The sequence below is a fragment of the Lepisosteus oculatus genome, chromosome 6, assembly GCF_040954835.1.
Source record: "Lepisosteus oculatus isolate fLepOcu1 chromosome 6, fLepOcu1.hap2, whole genome shotgun sequence".
Taxonomy (NCBI): Eukaryota; Metazoa; Chordata; class Actinopteri; order Semionotiformes; family Lepisosteidae; genus Lepisosteus; species Lepisosteus oculatus.
The window spans coordinates 51,163,847-51,185,773 of NC_090701.1; the positions used below are offsets into that span (position 1 = coordinate 51,163,847).

Here is a 21,927-nt window from a genome sequence, read left to right on the forward strand (position 1 = left end):
ACGTTTCTCGAAAAGAGTAGGGGTGTAACCCCAGCATCCTGGCCAAATTTCCCATTGGTCCTTACCAATCATGGCCTCCTAATAATCCCCATCTTTGGTGAGCGCACTATGGCTGCCATCGCATCATCCAGGTGGATGCTGCACATTGGTGTTGGTGGAGGGGAGTCCCCATTACCTGTAAAGCGCTTTGAGTGGAGTGTCCAGAAAAGTGCTATATAAGTGTTAGCAATTATTAATCATAAATTATTCTTGACAACAGATCTGCACCTCCTAAAGCTAACTGATTTGTCACAAGGTCAAATTCAAGCAGCTGCACAAACCACTCGCAAGAGCTGAATGGTCTCACTGCATGACATAAGAACAGAATTGCAGAGTTCAACTACATCATTTCTGTTAAACACCCTTTTGCCTCATGTTACATATTAAAAGGGAAGGATGGACAAAATAAGGCATGGATTCCATCAAGTTTAGAGGATTTTGGGTACATCACTAAAAGTCGCCAGTATTACAGACCTTAGGTTTACAGTGTATTTTCTAGACAAGGCTGGAGTCAATGTCAGCGTGTCATCTCCAGTTCCACTTCCTTTTTCACGTTAAACAAAACTGAATTGGCCTGAAGAGGAAACTGAAAGTCAAACGGAGAACTGACCCCAATCCTTCCTTCTGGGTTTGGTTCTAACGGAACAATAAGTAAAGGAAACAACGAAAACACAGAACTTGTCCACTAGTGATTTCAGCCAATTTTCAAATTACCGTTGATTGGAGGGATGTGACAGAAAGGAGCATTTTAAAAAAATAATTCACAATAAGGCTGTTATAACTGGGAAGGGCAGTCTGTACTACATTATTAGAACAAAGTTCAGTGGTTTCTTTGGGACCCTTTTGTGTCTGTTAAGTTTTCATTTCAATGGACGACAATCTTGAACATTACTGCTATCTAATTGATGCTGACTTCTTTCACCTTTTTCTGCACTCGTCTTTGATTAATAAAATAACCCCTACAGATTTAAGTAATAGCTTTATTCCATGCTGAAAAAAAGAAGAAAGAAATCACAATGTTTCGGCCGTGGAGCCTTCTGTCGCTGAACTTCTGAGTCTTGAATCCACATCACCCACATGGCAAGACCGACAGAGTGGCCTCCCTCCAATTCAAACCTTCGTGTCCAGTTCAATGCAGGCTCAGGTTCCAGGAAATGTGCACGCTTACATGTCACCATGTACTCACACAAATATTTACTTACATAGGAGTTATAAGCAAAATTAAATACAGGGAAAAGTTGGGAAACTGAGCGAGAAAAGCCAGTTGGATGTACTGTACAGGGATGGCAGTCTTTAGCTATTAATCAAATATTACAGAAATTAACTACAGAAGCGAGGCAGACAGACCTCTCTGGTCCAGCCAACTGTTTGTATGCCAATAATATATGTAAAAATCCGAAAAAACTAAGAACAATTTACTCACAGACCCCATATTGGTTCAATCTGTGAAATGTTTGAATGTTTTTTGCCAACGCAAGGCTTCTGACATACAGAAGTTCAAAAAGCATCAATGCATTTAGCACTAGGAATGCACTGGTTTTGATGGGATAGACAAAGCAGAGTTACGTTAACAAGGAGTCAACAGATCCCAAGAAATCCCAAGCTTTTGCCTACTAATTACGGGAATCAGAGTAACACTATGCACAACATGAGAGAGGGAAATGTCTGATTAGCTGTCGGATTTAGTTTCAGTGATCCACGGTAACCCTTGTAAGTCTGGCCAGCAAAACCAGACAGAGACGCACGCCAAGGAGCAGTTCTCTGCTGTATTTGGTTATGTAGCATTATCTGCCAACTATATTTCTTGATTGATCATCATTTGAAATGATGAACCGCTACAATTACAACAGGATTTCAATTAATCAGACAAGAACAAACACTACTTTCTTCTGAAATACAAAGGATATAACAAAGGACATTATGTATCTCTCAAACTATTAAAATATAATCTTATCATACTAAAAAACGTTTAAAGGTGCACAGTTCACAGTGCCTGACGTCAGATGTTTTTGGTCCATTTAAGACTCTGGACACAGAGTATTGAGCTGAACACATCAAGAAAATAAGTCGCCCTAAACGTTCAAAAGTCTTCTTGTCCAATAACCTATTTCGACAGTGACACACTTGGTCCTACTACCATAAAGAGCACCACAGTGAAGCAGCAGTTAAAGACCTAGTCACTGAGCAGTACATCTACAAAACACAGTATATCATGAGCGTTCTCAAACAGTTCAACTCATGAAATGCTGGAATGATTAAAAAAAGAATCCACGATAAGAGGATTCTTGATAACATACCTGTATAATCACATTACCACTACCAGCGGTTCGCAAACTACACAAAACCGTAGCAAGTCATGAAACTGTATTGTTAGACACAGAAGACCCAAAAAATACTTGATCCAAACATCGCCACCACCCAAACTGGAATTCAAACTCATGGAAAACTCTGAATTTCTTTGTGCCGGAACAACACTGCTTTGGCACAGCAGAGGAGTCTATAACCCTCAATGCATTTAGCTCAGCACCAGGTTCTCTCTGCTAGATGACCTACCTTTGAGGTAATCCACCTGATTAGGGCTACAATCAGGGACCAAATCAATACAATTCCCATTGGATCTCCCCAGCGTCGAGGATCATAGTCTTTCTTTTTCCTCCCTCTCCACTGGAAGCTGCCGGAATAGTTAGGACTTCAATAAATCACAGCAGGCAGGCAGGCAGCAGGCAGGCGGCAGCGATTGGCACAGACTCTGGAGGACACAGGGCCTTGTGCAGCTGTCTTACCCTGACCGCTATCACCTGACCGCCCCGCTCTGGGGACTGACTGCTTGGGATTGCTCCGTTGTGCCCCCCAGCTCCCCAGCTGAGTTCCTGCCTCCTCAGCTGCAGATCCCAGCGAGGGGGGGCGGGGGTGGGGGGGGGGGGGGGACACTCATGCTCAGTAGCAACAGCCAAACAAACTCGTAAACACTCTCCACACTCTTGGTGTGTGTGTGTGTGTGTGTGTCTGGGGGGGGGGGGGGGTCAGAGAGTGGAGGAGAGAGGAGGGACAGGCTTGGTAAGTACCAGGAACCTTTCGTCAGTGATGAAGACCCTTGTTTACGGAGGCACACTGGGCAGGGAGCTGCCAGTAACAGCTGATCGGCATTGCTGGCTTGAAACTGGGTTGAAAGACGCAGATGGGTAAGGTGGTTATGATGACCACACCATGGCGCTGTGAGGTAAGCCCATATACCGCAAAAAGAGAAATGGATGGAGGATCTGAAGCTGAATGCCAGGATAAAAAAAATGCCAAATTTGTTTTTTTGTTTTGTTTTTCTTTTTGCACAGTTTATCATGATTTTATTATCTAACTCTTAGAGGATAAATTCCATTTTGAACACCATGACTATTGAGTCTCAAATTATAAAAACATAGTATTGCTTTAGCCACTATGACCAATGGAAAAAATCCCTGAAACTACATAGGCATCCGTTATCATTGTACTTGATAAACTTTTCTGTTTTACCAGATACAAGTAACTCGGTATAGTAAGCTAGTTTAACCGACTAGTCCACAGAGAAACTAGATCACATGCAATGCAGACAATCTGCCCAGCCAGGATAGGACATGAGAAGGGATGCCACTGGCCTCTAGGACACACCTGTCAGTCTTGGTGTTGGCCTTGAACAAGCCAGTTGAAAAACAGAGTGAAGGGATGTGCCTGCCTGAAGGCATACTGACCAAATTGGACCTCTCAACCTGGAGTGACTTCACAGCAGATTGCAGTGGAGAACCACAGAGAGAAACAGTCCCATCACAAGGCCCCCTGCTCCAGTGCACGATGAGCAGCAGGATAAGAGCTTGCAGCGCTCGGCAACTGGGTTCCTCAAAGTCACTGAATTCCTGCCAGGGCAGCTGCACTGCACAAAATACCAAAACTGTTACAAGCCACTATCAAGCTGGCACACTTTATTAACTTTATTATTCCAAGCTTTACATCTTTAAATAAAGTGAGAAGGGCCTAGTTTTAAGGTTCATTTTGTAATATTTTGGACAAATAAATTCATATCGAGTTCAGAACCCAGTCACAAGTGCTTATATCAAAGTGTTCAAAGAGTAAGTAAACAGGATGTTGGTTGCAGCTTAGGTGTTCAACAGTTCAGGTGTCACTTGCTTGAGCTTGGGCAATGTTATTAGCGGACAGTGACTGTGAAGTAGCAGCCAGTCAGGGTCTGAGCAATGCCAGGACTCACAGGACTTAATTAGCCGAGGCTTTCTTTGCTTCACTGCAACAGCAAAGCTCCTGCAAGCTTGAAGTGACATTACTGTACGATGGTCCATTCCAGTCGGTGTTAGCTCTCCTGTAAAACACTGTGAGCCTGGCGGTGTGGCACAAGATGAACTAAGAGATACACTGCAATGTTACGGAGCTAAAAAACCCCACTAGATTCAATTTTACCGAGACCAATGGTAGTTTGTCACAGAGTTTTTTCCAGATTGTTCAGAGGACATGTATGTTCAGGTCTCACAGTGTCACTATCACTTCTCCAGCACATTAACCATGAAAATCAAGTCTTAAATCAGCATGTCACAGATTTCTCCCACTTGTGAAGGCCCATTATTCGGTCTCATGGACAGAACCACTCCATGCTCTGAGGTCTTTAGCTGGCCCATTCTTGGGGAAGTACGTAGTCCACTATTTAGTTCACTTTTCTCTGTGTTTCTCTCACTCAGATCATCCTCCTATGTACAAGTATTCACTAATCACTTTCCATGAATCTCATTAATCAGCAGAGCATTGTACCTGACTGACTGTCACCCGCTCACTTTGTTCATTTCACTAATCATCTTTCACTATTCCAGTCATAATTCCTTACCAACCCTTTGCAGTTGCTCTCCACACTTCACTGTCCTCCTAATTTCAGGTTCTGAATCTTAAACATTAAAAATATTCCCACTTATTCTTCACTCCTGCCTATACTGGCTGATCCTGTTTGGCCAGGGCCTTAATTCTACATTTACATGATTTGTGCCCCTGGCACAGCAGCTAGTTTATTTTTCTCACTCCCCTCACACTCTCTCTTTCTCCCCTCCCAAATTACATTCGCAAAACATTAACACACTCTTAATTTGAGACATTCTATCCATACTAGTGCCTAAAAGCAGAAGTTGAATAGAAAAAGCAAAAATAAAGATGCAAAACTTTTCCGTCTTTGCCAACAAAGGTACACTCACTCAGACAATCTGTTACAACATTAGCCATAATGTTTATATCTACAAAATCATACAATACCTCCTTGTTTAAAAAATCTAAAAAGCTTATTACCATAGAATTGCCGTTGAAATGGCTAAACAGTTCTTAAATTGCTTTAAGCAAAAAGAGCAAATAAGAGCTGAACAAAAGTTGCATGCTTGCTGATGCTTAACTCTTCAGTGACAAAGGATCTTAATCTCTGATAGTACCATGCTGAACTACACAAACGCAGCTACTGTGCCCCTGAACACTGTGCCAGAACAAAAAGCTGCAAGATAGTTGGGCTGCTTGTCTGGTTCCCTGTGTCGATGAACAAACCCAAAATAAGCGATGGGCTTTCTCCGAGAAAATCATGGGAACAGAAACCACTGAGACACTGGCACAGCTCCTATCTAAAAAAAAGCTCATGAGTAAACTACACTTCAAACAAAAAACAAATGGAAAACATGAAAACATTACAGAAAAGGAAGAATTTTTGTAAATCGTTTTTCTGTGGCTTGGAAAAAAGCAAACTGTAAATCAGTGGCAGCTGTAGACATTTTTTCTACAGTGTTGTATGATATTCTCAATACAATGCTGCTTTGAGAAGACTAGAGATTTTACAGGAAAACAACCTTTTGGCACTCACCCTAATAATACTGTACACAAAGAAATACACATGGTGGCATTTTCAATTTGGTCATTTTAAAGTAATTGGTTGTTTAAGCAATTTGAACTTGAAAAAAAAGAGATACTGCATGTTTTAGGTCCGCTGATTTAGTGCATCTCTTTAAATCAGGCTAACATACAACCTTGCTCAAAGTAAAGTTAATGCAAATTCAAACAGTCACGCAAATGAAAGAAGACATTACACCACACAGAGACACAAAGCAGATTGTACCAATTCATTTACCTCCTGTATTGCAATTATACTGTAATACAGTTATTTCAGCTGACATAATTAGAAACCAGTTTCTGAACCTTAAACTATAAGCAGGGTGGTGTCTCCTATGACATCGGAAACACATCATCAATGACCAAACGCCTCATCTGAGTCACTCTTGATTACCCAATGGAGTGATCTGCCAATTACATCTTGCATAATTACAACTTGTGTCTTCTAGCTTTTTTCTAGCTTTCTAAACCACGAGCGGTGCTCCTCATCTGCAGCTGCACTGCAAGATGGTTTGCAGATTATCAGCCTTCGGTCACAGGCCTGTAGGATCTAGAACTCTAGTTCACATAACTGGAGCAGTCTCTCATTCCCGAATTAAAACGGGAACAGAGATTGCACAGCTCTGGACTGACTCAAACCAGAGCGTTTACAGAAGCAAATGCGATCATTTCTGGGAAGGTGGCACATATTAGAATTATTAAAGAATGCCTTCTGTAATACCAGTATCACCCAGAGAATAAAACTACATTTCTACATTTCAGCTACATTTAAAAAAAAAAGGACATTAAGACAAATTTTGTGTTTAATTAATTTTCCATTTTAAAAGAACTATTGGAACACATTTCAGCAACTGATCAATTAAGGAAGGCTTCAATGCGGAAACATGAATCCTTGAAAACTACTGATATTTGTATCCAAGTGATATTATTTAATAAAACACCACCTGTTTAACTGATCATACTGTAGATAAATTGATCCAGGCCTTTAGAAAATGATAATTTACAGATTACATATAAAACCTGCCTACACCTATAAATCCAGGACCAGGGATGGAGAGCTCAAAATAAGAGTATTTATTTCCAAAACAATCCCAATTCTAGCCATCGTTACAGATTGCATATAGTTTAACGTGTATATGACACAACAACAAAAAAATGACAACCTCCTTTTGGTTTTCCAATTACACTATTAAACAGGAAGAACTGAATACTTTTCGGATTTCTAAGCCTACAGTGATCTTTTTTAACTCAAAAGCAATCATCAAAGACACCCGATAGGGAATGTGCATTCTTCACTGTGCTCCTTTATGCTTCAGCATTTAGCAATAATGTAGCTTTCGGCATGGTGCCAGGCCGCAATTAAAAATGGTCCAACCACACAAGAGCCAGTCTATAAGAAAGCAGAGACAGGTTATGACAGTTTTCTGCAGGTTTGTGGATCCGTTCACCCACTTTCACATTAATATGCTGTTTGAATTCACAATAATCGAACTGCGGACAAGGCAACCCTCATTTGGGTTTTTTTTTTTTACAAGAAACCTGCAAATATATAGGTCACACCGAAACAAAGACTTACACTTTGCCTTTGCAGACTACGAAAACAGCACGGAAAGTAAAACAAAACGCCATCTGACCTGCAGAACTGATAACTGATCAACATGTTTGAGAGAGGAAAACAACTCCTACCTATAATACCTGAACTCCATCAGCTAAGAACGTGTACCATATACTTAAACAACTGGGGAAATTCCAGATTTTCATTTGATCATCCGTATCTGATTAGCAGGCATATCAGAGATATGGCCATAAAGCAATCTGTTACGCGAACAGGTTAAAGGAACATAACCTCTCTGACTACAAAAGGACACTTGGCAAGTATTCAGAAATGTGAAAAGGTAGTGATGAAGAAAGCCCAGAGGTCTACCTCAGAGAATGCATGTCTTTGGACACAGGCTCGTGGGGATGTGAAGCAAAATGTCAAGATCTGTTACTGAAGCAGATGCCCCTGGATCCCTCAGGAAACAGCTGGGTGAGAGCCTCGGATTAAGCAAGTGACCACCAAGAGATCGAGCCGGCCCAAGGCCTCCTCTCATTTGTAGCATTTCTTGCATTTTCTTAGGTTCTTATGGTACAGGGACAGGCAGAATAGATAGATAATACTTTATTAATCCCGTAGGGAAATTGATGAAATTGAATAAAGGTGTTTGAGGTATTAAAGACGCAAATAAAATCATTAAACTTTGACAAAGTTTCAAATCCTACTCAGATGAGATTGGAATAACGAAACTTCAGAGATCGCCTTTTGATTTATGACCGGCAAGTGCAGCAGTTGGACCTGTCCATTTGCTCATGATTCATGTAAACTGTGCCTTTGTCACTGGCATACAGTGAGCATTCTAAACATCCTGGTGCAAAAAGGTCACCTCGCGTGTGTAATAAATACAGATGGAAATCCACCAGATGACGGAAACTTCTTGGTAGGATTAGAGACAAAGGACAAACCTTAGACCGTTCATTCCAGCGCTCAATGATATACATCTCTGTGTCAGGTTTCCTATGATCTGGAATATATAATCAATTGTTTTAATAGCACAGTTTGGCCCAAACTGCAAATTTCTTTATTTCATAAAAACTAAGCACAGGCATTCCGCTTTTTGAATTAAATCAGAAGGCTGCAGTGCATTAGCTCATGACAGGGGTTCGATTTCAAAACTGTCAGCAAAGGTGCTCAAAGGTGGTCAAAGTCTTAAACATTCCCAGAGCCAGTGAATTCCACAGACGCAAGTCGCAAGAAGGAAAATAGATAAGAGACATGGAAATCGGTTAACTCACATAGCATAGTATGACATGTTTTAAGAAGTCTGTTCATTAACATCCTACTACAAGTGACAATTAAAAATAAAATGCCAGAGCTCAGCAGCAGACTGACTGGTTAAAAGACGGCTCAAGGCTCTGCTATAAATGCAACGCTGTTTTGTTTTGCAAGATAGGCAAGATGTCAGCCTCAGGCGGGTTTTGTTCACAGCCTGTTTTTGAAAGGTTGCTCTGATCTTTGTTTTGACACAGGTAAATGCCACATGAAGGCTGTTTTTGGTACTAAAAAGCAAGTCACTGCGTCACTTTCTCTCTGTCTGCAATCTTGAGAATGTAAAATAAGTTACAATATACGAGAAATGTTGTTCAGAATGTCACACTTTGGCTAAACGTTAACAACTCCTCAATGGTTTTCTTCTGTACACGAAATGGAACAGACTATTTCCTTTTACATTTTCCGTATCAAAATCCCAAACTAGGCATTTTAGAAACAAATTGAAAAATGAACAAAGTTTTGTGTTCTGAATGTTGTCAAAAAGAATACATAAAATACTGACGAGCAGCAAGACTCATAAAAGAAATACAGATCATATTAAAAGCAGCTAATCAATAAAGCACAAAGCTGCACTACTTCAGAAGTTACTTCCCACAGATATAACACCATTACTGCAAAGCAAAATGTAAATTAGTGTCAAAGCAAACATCCATATCCTCAGAGCCCATTAAAAAATACTCTTACAGAATATGGGAAAACTTCCTGGACTGTGGAAACTCTAATCAAGATGCAGTTCAAGGTCTGCTACTTAAAGAGCATTAACTGGCCTGAAGCATAGTCCAGCTTGCAAACATTTTTTGCAAAATACGGAACAGGAAAAAAAAGAATATATATTTGGTGAGCAGCAGGCCTCACGCTTATCTAAAGAGCTTTCTTCAGTGTTAAATAAATCTAGTATACTTAAAAGGCAAGACACAGTTCAAGGTCACTGAATTCAACAGTTTGAGGCCACTGAAAGCAAGAGCACAAGAAGCTGTTCAATGTTTTTCACATACCTTAGTTTTCGGAGATGTACTGGTTGTACTTTCTCATAAACCAATTTTTTTCTAGCTTGGGAATCCATTTGCTGTGAAGCCGTTTTCAGAACACAGCGAAACTCAGCTTTAAAATTAAAAAGCACATTGCCAGTTCACTTTTAAAAATATAACTTGAAATACAAATACTGCTACAAATAGGGGGGTACAAAACTGGAGAAATACCAGAAATTGACAGAGTGGATTAATCAATAAATTAAACAATCATAACCCCCAACTTGTAAAGATTTTGCCAAGAATATACCTGAGCAGTTGGCATAATTAGGAGGCACCTGAGTTCTTTGATCTCTGGGATAGCTTTGGTGACGCTGGGTTTGTTGCATGTATTTTCATTGTTAACAAAAAAACACACAACATACAACATCTAAATTACGCTGTGTATAAATTTACTAGCAAGGCGTTTCGAAGACCCGCCTTGACCATTCCAGAAACCCCGAGGCTGCTCGCGTGTGTTTAAATCCTCTAATACAAGGCCTGGCCATATACACTGGCAAAAGGACAGCTTCTAAACCCAACAGAATACAGTTAAATCTCTCTCTTTAAACTCGAATGCCACAAAACAAATGGGATATTGTCTCCCTATTCTAAAAATGCACCCACTAAACGGGAGAGGCCGTTTTTCACCGAGGGATTCTTCACAGAGGAAATCAAAGTTTCTAAGAACATCAGAACAGCAAGCTCTCTTAACATCATCAAGAACATGAACTGCTTAACAAAGTTCAAATACTTCACTCCCATTAAGTATTGTCCAGATGATCTTGACAAGGATCTCTTACCTCTCTGAGTTTCTATGCCCCCCTCTTCTTTTTACCTGCCTGTTTTATGCAGTGATCCTAGACTGCTGACGACACTCAAACACTTGCCAGGAGCTTAATTAACTAAGGTAAACCAAGGTAACTTCACGATTACTTTGATCACTGAATCTTGCACCCCAACATCTCAGACAACACCTCCTTGCCCTGGAGCTCGGAAACTCTATGTGGTGACACTAGCCAGGCATTACCCACTGTATCTAGATTCTTAAAGACACTTCAATAGTCACTTTCAACAACCTGTAACAATATAATGTGTGGGCTCGAAGACAGCTCAATCGGTGATGGAGACTGTTAGGAACACTGTGTTGAGCCTTACATTTACAAGCAACACTGGCTTGAGTCTGGGCTACATTAGCCAACTGCAACAGAGACTCCCAGAGAGCTGTGGGGACGTGCTGGGGTACTGTGAGCTTCAAGTGCTGTTAGTGAGACGCAAGCTGTCCTCTATGGCACTGTGGCAATGCCAGCAAGTTACAACCTGGCCCTGGGCATATCAGAGAACAGAGTGAGCTGTTCTCATTTTGTCCATGCTTGTTCAGGAGTCATATGTTCAGTAAACTCTTGATTTAATTTTGCTTTTATGGACTTTGGATTTAAATCGGCTAAAGAGAAATGTTGTCAGTAAAATCAGAAATACCAGGCTTTATCCACAACTAAGACAAGGCAAAAATAAATACTACATAGGCTTCAAATGCAGGAATACCAATCGTGCCCTAGTGTTTCTGCTTCATATGCTTTCATTAATTTTATACAGTGTATGTTCAACACATGACAAAGAGGGTAATTACATAATTATGATAGAAAGGTCACAGGCGGCAAATGAATGCATGTTGATTGCAACTGACTAAAATAAGTCAAAAGACCCATGAAGCATATACAGTTTACAGTGCCTTGCATAGGTATTTAGACTCTTCAAAAGTTCTGTAATGTTGCTTGGTTATAAATGATACTTAATCACCTTTTTCCACTCAGTATATTGACTACAAACTCATATGCTAAAACAGAACATTTTTAAAGGCAAAATGTGTTATTTGTCAGCAGATTATCTTAAAGAAAGTTAAAAAAATCCAGGAAACAGTGCTAGGTAACATTTTTAAAAGTTGTGTCTTTATCTTGATGAATGTAAATATTTCTTAGAATTTGCAATATGCATCTTGAATGCAAACAAGTGATAAGGCATGGTTTGTTTACTGAGAGCAATTCTACATCTCAGCAAATGGCTGCATATCACTTCACATTTAGTAGAAATTGTGCAATTGGAATTCCCTTTTTTAAGCAAACCTCAAAAGACCCCAGGTGTTTATCTGGTTTAAAAATGAGAACTTCTACAAACCACAAAACGTCAGTGCAGTCACACTGTATCTGACTGAAGAGTTAAGATTATAAGATCAAAACCTTGCAATTAATTTTATTTTAAAAGTGATTTTCAGTAAATAACATTAAGTTTCAGCAACAGATGAGGGGTGGCAATCCACATTTACAAAAGCTTAATAAAGAAAAAATGATTTTACTACGGAGAAATTTCATTACCAACCTCTACCGTAAACAAGTTGGATGTTAGCGACAAAACCTTATTCCATAGCCTAAGCCTACCAAGGAGAGTGCTTCATGTTGAAGACTGTTGTCTGTTACACTTAAAAAAAGTATTAAAGGGGAACTGGAGTTCCAATTTCTCAGACCGGTTATTAAATCTTGGCAAAAAACATACACTCATTTTGAATCAAGCACAAAATTGTAAATTATGCGAAAGGACTGCAGATTGCCATGCTGTCACGAACTTGCATTGTAGCTCCCACGAATTGTGAAGTGAGGCAACCCTTCCTGCTCACTAGTCACTGTAATGACTACTGCAATGCGATGTACGAGCGAATAAGTACAGGTTGTGCAGCAGACCATTCAACGCAGAAATGTTCCAATGTGATCTGCATGCAGAGCGAACAAATCCGTAGTATTCGTTGGCAAAACTGTCTGGAAGTAGCGAGCAATACTTCTATTGGATTAAGATGTATTCACAAGCCTGCTCGTTTACCATGTAAATCGGCCGCTTCAAGTTACTATAAGCTTTGTCACCTCGTTCTGAATAGCAGAATATTGCGCCGCGCATACCCGGAACTTCTGTCTACTTTGTGACAATCGTTACGGTGTATTTATTCATATTGTGATTTGAACTCAATGAAAATAGCGTTGTAGTTCCCCTTTAACAGCTGGCTTCTTAGCTTATTGACTGATTAATAAGACTAATATGATTTTGCAACTCCTAACCTGAAGTGAGGACGAAATAGGTGGCAACAAAACCAATTCCACTTAATCCATTCAACTACAGCATTTAAAAGGTTGTATAATGAAATGCAAAGTAAAAGAACTGAAGTCAAGCAGAAAAGATGACATTCACCATAGGGAACAACAAGGACAGGGGCGAAGCACTCTCTATAACCTCGTTTACCCAGAATACACATCTTGTTCATAAATTCTCAGAGATTAAAGCAAGACTGTTCGACAGTGCTCCAGAAATTCAAAGCATCCCTGTGAATTCTACCACTTCTCTGTGTGATGAAGCACAGGAGACTTCGCATTCCTGAAATTGCGCTGGAAACCCCAGTCGCATCACAAAGCTGGATAAGCAGTTAATACAGCCCTGTGCTGTATATCACCCTCTTCAAAGGCAAATGTTTCTTTAAACAAAGGCCACATTACAATACTGCAATACAATTAAACCAACCACAGTGTGATTTCCTTTGTCTTCAAATTGGCATGTTTCGTTGCAAGTGACATGTTGAGCTTTGGTAAATTTGATTTTCAATGAAAGGACCACAAACTTAACTTTATTCTTGTAATTAAAAAGGGGGAACAACAGCAGAAGCATCAATTTAATAAACCTTAAAATTGTGCTGGAAACTCCAGTTGCCTCGCAAAGATGGATAAGCAGCTGAAGGGGAACTGCAGACCCAATTTCTCAGACCTGTTATTAAAGCTCAGCAACAAAATAAAGTATTTATAAATACAAAATTTACTCATTTCAAACTAAGCACAAAATGGTGACCTTTGTGAAAGTACTGTATGGGCAGCATGTTGTCCCAAACTTCTGGTCTCACCAACAGCAAGAGTTAGCACAAATTGCGATGTGAAACAGCCCTTCCTCCTCACTAGTCATTGTAATGACTACTGTAATGTGAGGTGAATAAGTACAGGTTGTGCAACAGACATTTCACTGCAGAAATGTTCCAATGTGATATGTACGCAGGGGTAATGCGTAGTATTTGTTAGTAAAACCGTCACAAAATTGAGAGCAGTATTTCTATTGGATTAAAAGATGTATTCACAAGCCTGCTTTTTTGCAGTGTCATAGAGCTGCTTCACCTCACTGGACGTTTTGTTGCCTCCTTCCGAATTGCAGAATATGGTGTTGCGCACACTTGGAAATTTAGTCTATTTTGTGTTGCAAATTAGAGGTTTTGCACGTTACTCTGTGTATTTTAGTTTTATTGTGGTTTGAAATGCACTCATCAATACAGAAAATGCTTTCTCTTTACTTCTGCAACAGAGACTTGAACAGCTAGTTAAAACTGAATACCGTACTGTATACTGTACTGTAACTGAATATTGTAGTGTATTTACTGAACTCTGTAAACTGCGTAGTACAATTATATAAAATGAGTCACAAAAACAGCCATTACATTGTTCTGAAATCAACTATTAGTTTGAGTTGTACCACATCTTTCATTATGGGTAATATTTTCAGGAAAATTCTGATGAAGTGATGACTATCAAAATCTCACAGAGCAGAACGTTAAACCTAGTTTAGACATTATTGAATGAAGCAAGGGTATGGATGGAGAGGAGATAATATGCAGTATAAACAGGTCCATACTGCTTACTGAAGCAGATACTTCTGCTGCCTTTCAAATGAAAACAGGCTTTCAAAATACCATCACTGCAGGAGCTACTCAAACAGGTTGTGAAATGCAATCCACTAAACAGCATGCTTACCACATCCCACAACTACGTCAATTCGACAACATGTTGTACTGAAAGCAACCTTATCAAGGCTTTCTAAAGATAAACAGCCTGTGTGAACAAAAAGCCCAGAGTACAACTGTAGGCCTTATGAGTGTGAAAGAAAATTGAAAACTACTCCTGTGTTGTACTTCTCCGAGAGATATTCTACGTTGATTTACATAAATCAGTCTACATTCTGTACTATACTTTTGCACGGTGTAAAAAAATTCTCTCCCAACACAAGATTAAAGGGACTATACAGGGAAATAAAATGAATGCAAAGAGTGACTCAGTGTCCCTGCACTTAAAATGTAATGCATTGCATCAAATAAAAAACATTGGTACATCATCAACAGGTTATTAAGGACACCATATCAACCTGATTTAAAGCAAAGCTACAACCTTCTGTTGCTTTACGCACAAGAGATTAGTATAACTTAACTTTAAGACAACACAGCCTTTTGTCTAAGAGTAGGGCAACAAATAAAAGTTTCTTGAAAAACTGCATTAATTTACCCAGTGCAACACTGAACTATTGTAATTGCGGTTGGCAAACTGTAGCACTGCAAAGCCTCTATTTCCAAAGGGACATCGGTCCTTTTTGTACATTTAATGCTCAAACCCCCAAAAGGGAGCACAGGGATTGGTCTCCAAAGAAAAAACAGATTCCCCAGTTTAGTGGTTCTGAAATGGACGGGCAGGGAGGGAGAGAATCAAAATGACAAAAGAGGATCTTCCTGTTCGCTTCCCTGATCGTGAGCCCTGATATCCGTGTTGAACAAGATCGTTATTAACTCTTCGGGCACCTTGCTCTCCTATCTCCACAGCAATAACATCTGTTACGAATTGCAAAACAGGAAAACACCATCAAACACAGACTTGGTTTAGGCGTCAGAGGTCTTCATCATAAAATACACAGCATTCGGTGAGGAGGTGTTTCATCCATACAGAGTAATTTCACATTTTAATCATACTTTACATTTTTTGAATGATTACACAATTTCTATAAAGCTTTTTTGTTTTTAAGATGGTCTAAGATTCCCCCCCCCCATTTGTTAAATTACTCCTTCAGGTCTTCAGAGGCTGTCAAAGGAGTTCTTTGTGAATCGACAAACTGGAACATAAGTCAGAGTCTTAAACATGAAATAGTTTAACAGCAGCGTACTCCTAGATATTCAGAGAGTGACTTTCATATGATGAAATGTATTAATGGTAGGAATACTACTATAACACCTCATCTTCATTTAAAGACCCATTATTTGTTCGTGCCTCACGCATAAAATGTACTTGCAATTTGACTTCTCGCACAGGTATATAAGGGACAAGAATTTGAACGCCAAAGCAGTTTTCTGTTGACGTTCACCGTTAAGAGTCCAAAAGCTTTATTTCACAGAGCCATTAATAATCTAAAAGCTGCATTTCAAAGTTAACTGCCTGCAAGCAGTGACGTGGCGGTAAGACCGCTGCCCCTGGAGCCCAGGCTTGTGCACAACTGCCCAGCTCCACGGGCAGGACGGCCCCTTGAGTCCGACATCAAGCATGCACAGATCAGATCAGATGTATTGGCCAGAGACAATTTCTCGCATTAAGAATTTGTGTTTTCGCATACCCCAGCTTGCTCTCCATGAGCCCCACAGGCACACAGACGGGGAGAAACCTTGGGGTCAGGCATTTATACAGCGCCTCTGGAGCAGCTGGGGTGAAGGGCCTTGCTCAGGGGCCCAACGGAGTAGGATTCCTCTGCCGGCCGCGGGATTTGAACTGGCAACCTTCCAGCCACAGGCGCAGATCCTGAGCCACAGAGCCACCACCACCCATCAAAAAGAGACTGACAGTCTGCAGTTTGGGAGCACAGAGCACGGGGCCGGTCTCCCGCGGCAGAGAGGAAGAATCCACAGGAGCCCCTTATAACTGCAGTAGCTCAGGGACTGTGAATGGGCGGGTCCTGAAGACTGGCACATAGCTGACGCCAAGGGTGACCGCGGCCCCCAGGAGAGACGGGGGCTGATGGCGCATTTCAATTCTTCACCCAGCTACCGTAAGAGGAAGTGCGCTACAGTGTATCCGCTGCTGTATGCCCGGACTGTGATACTGTTTAAGCAACCTTTCACCACACCATACACCCCACAAACCCTCTTACTTCAAAAACAAAGCACAGTTTAATAAGTAATGACGCATTGACCATCAAAACATGCTGCAAAATTAACAACCTACTTGGCACTGCAGAAAACACAGACATTTTACCCCCCCGCAAAGTAAAAAATTAAGCCTTCACAGCTTTTATTTTTATATTATTTTTTGTTGCTTACATGTGAACATGTGGCTAACTGCAGAGCTCTCTGACTCTTGGATATTACTGTTCAGGAAAAAGGATAAACAAAGCCTGGACGTTCAGCACTTTGGCACATTACTGTAACTCTTACACCAGACTACAACTGATGAAGCCCAAACGAAAGGAATCTACCAATTCCATTCTTCCTAGAGGTTCAATAGCCCAGCTCAGCACTGGAAAGAGACACTGGACTTACTGGGGTATACGTTACTCTTTTGGAATGAGAATAAAGTCTTAATTCAAAGTAGGACAGGCAAAAGAAACCAAAAACAGATCATGTTCTGTATTATAATTGACCTTCTCCAATCAGTCTCTAACTTTACTTCCTAATTGGCTCCTTTATCAACCTTGGTCACGGTGTTTTGCTCAAGAACAGAAGGCTCTGTGATGCAGCGTTCACAGATACAGTAGCACAGTGTTCTTTTATAGACGCAATTTACATGTGGACAAAGCACCTAGACTGACCTGATTGCAACTTAGTCCACCTAAGGACCTAATATGGGGCTTTGAAGCAGTTCCCTGGGTGGTCAAAACCATGACAGGAATGATCATATGCACTCAAAGTAAAGTAAGATAAATTTGTGGGTTTTCAGCACTGGACAACAGGACAGAACCAAGATGTTACTTTTATCTCCAAGCCCTACTAAAACTTCCACTTTTGTTTTTGCAGGGCACTATAAAATAGAAGGTCATCAGATTTGGAAAACAACAACAGAAATATTTAAGCTGATTAAAAATAAACTGATTTTTCTCCAGGATGCTTCTGGGTATTATGAAAAGGTGCAAAGCCCATTAGGAATAACATCCATCTGTGCACTGCTCTTTTCTTTGACATTGAAGAAAAAGACTAGATTTGTAGATTGATTTAAATGTTATAGGTATCACCGTACAAAACACGGGCAATGTGAAAGACTGAAGAGCTAGCTTCTGCAATACCATTTTAAAAACAGGTAAGATTTTAACAACAATTCACAATAACCTCTGTTTAGAAAAAAATGCCATTTGAAAATAGACACTTTAGGAGACGAAAATGCTCAATGCAACCTAATTTGGTCAAATGAGCCTGTGCTTCAGCAGAGGGAACGGAGCCGAGAGAGATCAGTGCTGAGTCTGCAGAGTCTGCAGCAGCCCAGAACGATGTCGACGTTAGTCATGCATGCTGCTGGAGTGCAGGAGGAGCACACAGGAGCAGAGAGGCATGAGAAAGCTCGCACCAGTGAAATCATTCCCTGTCAAATGTTCCTGAGAACTTAAACAGCACTTACAAAGCTCACTTTTTAGAAGATATTAAACTATTTCACGTTTATAACTAGCAGACATCGCAGTAACGTTCAAGCTATCCTGCTTAAGTAGGAGACAAAAGCCTCCAGGTGTGAATATGAAAGGACAAAGTAAAAAAATGCTAAAGCATAAAAATCAGTTAATAATGCAGAATTCATAGATCAGATTTTTTTTTTCATTTTAAAATGTTATGTGTATTTCCATTTTCCAACGCCAATCAGAAGTGAAATCTTGATAACCAGTCTATGCAAGTTCTACAGTTTGCTACAAAAGCATACAAGAAAACACAAAACCTCACTCCTTAGTACCCAACGCCACCATCAATGCATGAATATACTTTGCAATGTGCCAGGCAGTAACAGACAAAAATTGCAGGAACACGTGTATGGTCAAAAGACCTTGGTGTCCTTTCAAACATACATAGCGCTGAAGAGTAAATTAACAAACCTGATTTACCAAAGTTGCTGATGCCCATTACAACTTCATCTAGAGATGTATAAGTAAACACCAGCTGGTGTAGAAAGTTCCATGAGTATTTCCCAACCAGCACTCAACTCAACGGAAACAAGAGATTTTGGAAAAACTCATAGGATCAGTACAGAATCCTTTGTTAAGATGAGGAAAATCTCATCTTGATGGTATTGAATGGACACTGATGCACACAGAGCACTTCAAATATACTTGATGGATGTGTTTAAGAGTGTTTGAAGCTGTAAACTCTGATCACAAACATGGCTGTTGAAAATAAGGTCTGAATGGTGGTGGCCAGTCAGAGGAACGATTCCAATCGTTTTGTCATTAGCAATACTCCAAACCTCAAAGTTGGACATTCACAACAAGAATCAGCTCTGCTAAGTTAAAAGACCAGTGAAATGACTCAGGGTTTGGAACAACATTCATGTTTCAGAGGGAAACTTCACTGAAAATCACTCATATGCGGTATGAGCTCCAGTGAAATGTGGACGATTCCTCCAGTAGATAAACAGGAAATGTAAAAAAAGTATTTGTGCAAGAATTCTGCTCCTCAGCTACATGCAATAGTCTCAGAAAGGTACCTTAAGGGAGAAGACATTGCTTTCACAACCATAGTAACCCTAGAACACAGAGAAAAACAATTCTCATTCACTAGCCAAATCCCAACCCCACTGAAATGAGATAAACTTGACAGTGGAAAAAAAATGGCCATTGTGATATAGCACACAGAAAATTCTTGTTTGTGTTTTGTGAATTAAATTTCCCTACTACCATAACTCTGACTGCCAAAACTTACAATCTAGGTCTAGGCATTTTAAAATGCATGCAAACGTAAGTTAATTTAGAACAAAGCGAAATGTTTTGCACCTCATTTAACCATTCACAATCAAACCACAAGCTGCTTGTAACAGCCTAGTAATAACCTAAAACGCACAGAAGCAACACTGTCAAAGGCTAGCACTGCCTAGCCGCAATGATAAACAGAAGACCACAAGGAGGGTGCTCAGCCAGTGCAAACACACAGTCAGATAACCCTCAGGAGAAATGATTCATCTCACGTGTAAACGAGGTAAAGCAATTTAGATGCTGAGCCCCAGGCTTCAAAAAATCTTTCTTTAAAGACCTGGGGAACCTTGCTTGGCAAAGGCTGGACCTCACACTGTAAGCATCCTCACTTAAAAAAAAAAACGAGCAGGACTATGTGGCAAGAACAATAGTAGCAAAACTAGCAAGAGGTTATGAATTTCCAAAACTGCACACCCACAGGGTCATTCAACACTAAGCTGTTCCCAACAGCCCAAGCAGATTTTGGTGGGTGGGTGGGGAGGCGAGGGTGACAACTACAGACCTTTCATCTGGTGCCACAGCACAGGGAATACATTCACGTTCTCGTCTCCAAGTACCGGCGAGACTGACCGTTTTCAGAAAGACAAGCCGCACGAACGTTTCATGAGGGCCGCGTGCATTTAAATATACTTTTCAGACATTCTGAAATGAATCCCCCATACTACACTCAAGCCTTGCAAGGGATACAAGTTCTGCAGCACGTAGCAGCAGGAGTGATTAGCATTGATCTGCCACATCACCACCACAATAGTAGCCAAGCCCCGACAGGTAGGTAATTAAGGAAAAGCAACAGAAGCTAACAAACACGCTGTATCTTCCTTTAGAAAACAGTCGGCCTGTGGGGGGGAAAGGGAACAAAAGGCCGGCAGATGTGTTACATTTATTCTTGTGCTATAAAATAAAGGTCCCAACATATTTGCGTTTACACTGAACTGGATCACAGCTTAGTTCAGTCTCGATTCACCGTCCTTTTGCATTGGGCTTGCCAAGACTTGCCATGGGTGTCTAGTCTCAGCTGCAGTGTCAGGGCAGGATGCCCCTGTTAACTGAGCCCGGTATCCGTTACTCATTCGCCCAGCCCAGAAACATAGGAACTCCGTCGTGAACTCAGTAGACAGGGGTCTGCTTGGGCAGTAAACGGACATGGGACCAGAGATCGGGAACTGCAACAAGACTGAAAGTTTATGCAAGGGACATCTGAGCTTTTAACCGTAAAGGCAAAAACTTAAAGGGTAGCCGCAGTTCCAGTTTCTCAGACCGGTTATTAAAAAAACGATACAAAATAAATTAATGGACGGTTTTCGCAACATTTTAACAAATCAAGAATGAAGTTTGTCAAAGTACTGTTTGGGAACCGTGTTGTCACAAACCACTGCCCTTGCCACAAGGGGGAGAAAGAGTTCATGTGAATTGCGATGCAAGGTGGCCCTTCCTGCTCACTAGTCACTATAATGACTAATGTAATGTGATGTATAAGAGAATAGGTACAGGTTGTGCAGCAGACATTTCACTGCAGAAATATCCCACTGTGATTCGCTGTCTCGAAGTCAAGAACAATATTTAGAAGAGATGTATTCACAAGCCTGCTTGTTTACAAGGTAATAGGGTCGCTCCACCTTACTGGAAATTTTCTTGCTTCATTCTGAATCACAGACTATGGCACTGTGCATATGTGGAAAGTTAATCTATTTCGTTGAGGGTTATATACATTACTGTGTGCATTTTACTTTCATTGTATTTTGAAATGCTTCACAATGCCGATTCTTTCTAACCCCAAAAATATAAAAATAGCCTTGCAGTTCCCTTTAAACTAAAAGCTAAAATAAAGTTTGCCAATGAAATCACTTTCTTCCAAGCAGAGATGATTCATTTTCAGTCCATTTGGCTTTTGGTTCAGGTCACCGGCTCTAGAAAACACTCTTTATAACCAGTATTGACAGTACTACATGTTGTAGTAACTCAACTGGAATTTCTAATATTAAAAAGCTTGTGACTCTGTTTGTACTTAAAATGGCCAGGTTACAATGTCGTTCTTAAGAGAATGTAAAAATAACCTCACATACCAGACTCGGTATCTATTGCCAAGGGCATGGTTTTCCTTAATGTAGTTGTTCCTTAATGTAATCTATTCCACATGCTTCCATACAAAACAAAAAAATTGCTAGATGTCTATTTCTATTTGATTAATTTGCCAATCTAACTTTGTGTTTTAAAATCTTAACACACCGGGTCAAACGGGCACAGGCAGACGCTAAAATGACACACGATTTTGGAAACTTTGCCATCCTGGAATTTTGCAAAACTAAAACGGACAAAGTTGATTTTAATTAAAAAATATGTATTTTATCTGGG

The 21,927-nt window shown here is 40.4% G+C and overlaps 1 protein-coding gene across 3 annotated transcripts in view; it reads right to left on the bottom strand.

The window, feature by feature from the left end:
* The window catches only part of pde7a (phosphodiesterase 7A), a 52,881-nt gene that overhangs the window by 26,100 nt on the left and 4,854 nt on the right, over window positions 1–21,927 (bottom strand). The window contains exon 1 of one of the 3 annotated variants that reach the window (XM_015353672.2): window positions 2,593–2,681. The exons of the other annotated variants lie outside the window; for them this stretch is intronic. Within the exon in view, the coding sequence (XP_015209158.2) occupies window positions 2,593–2,652 (60 nt within the window). The 5' untranslated portion in view covers window positions 2,653–2,681. Of the gene's footprint in view, window positions 1–2,592; window positions 2,682–21,927 lie in introns of those variants that run through there. 3 annotated transcript variants of the gene reach the window in all.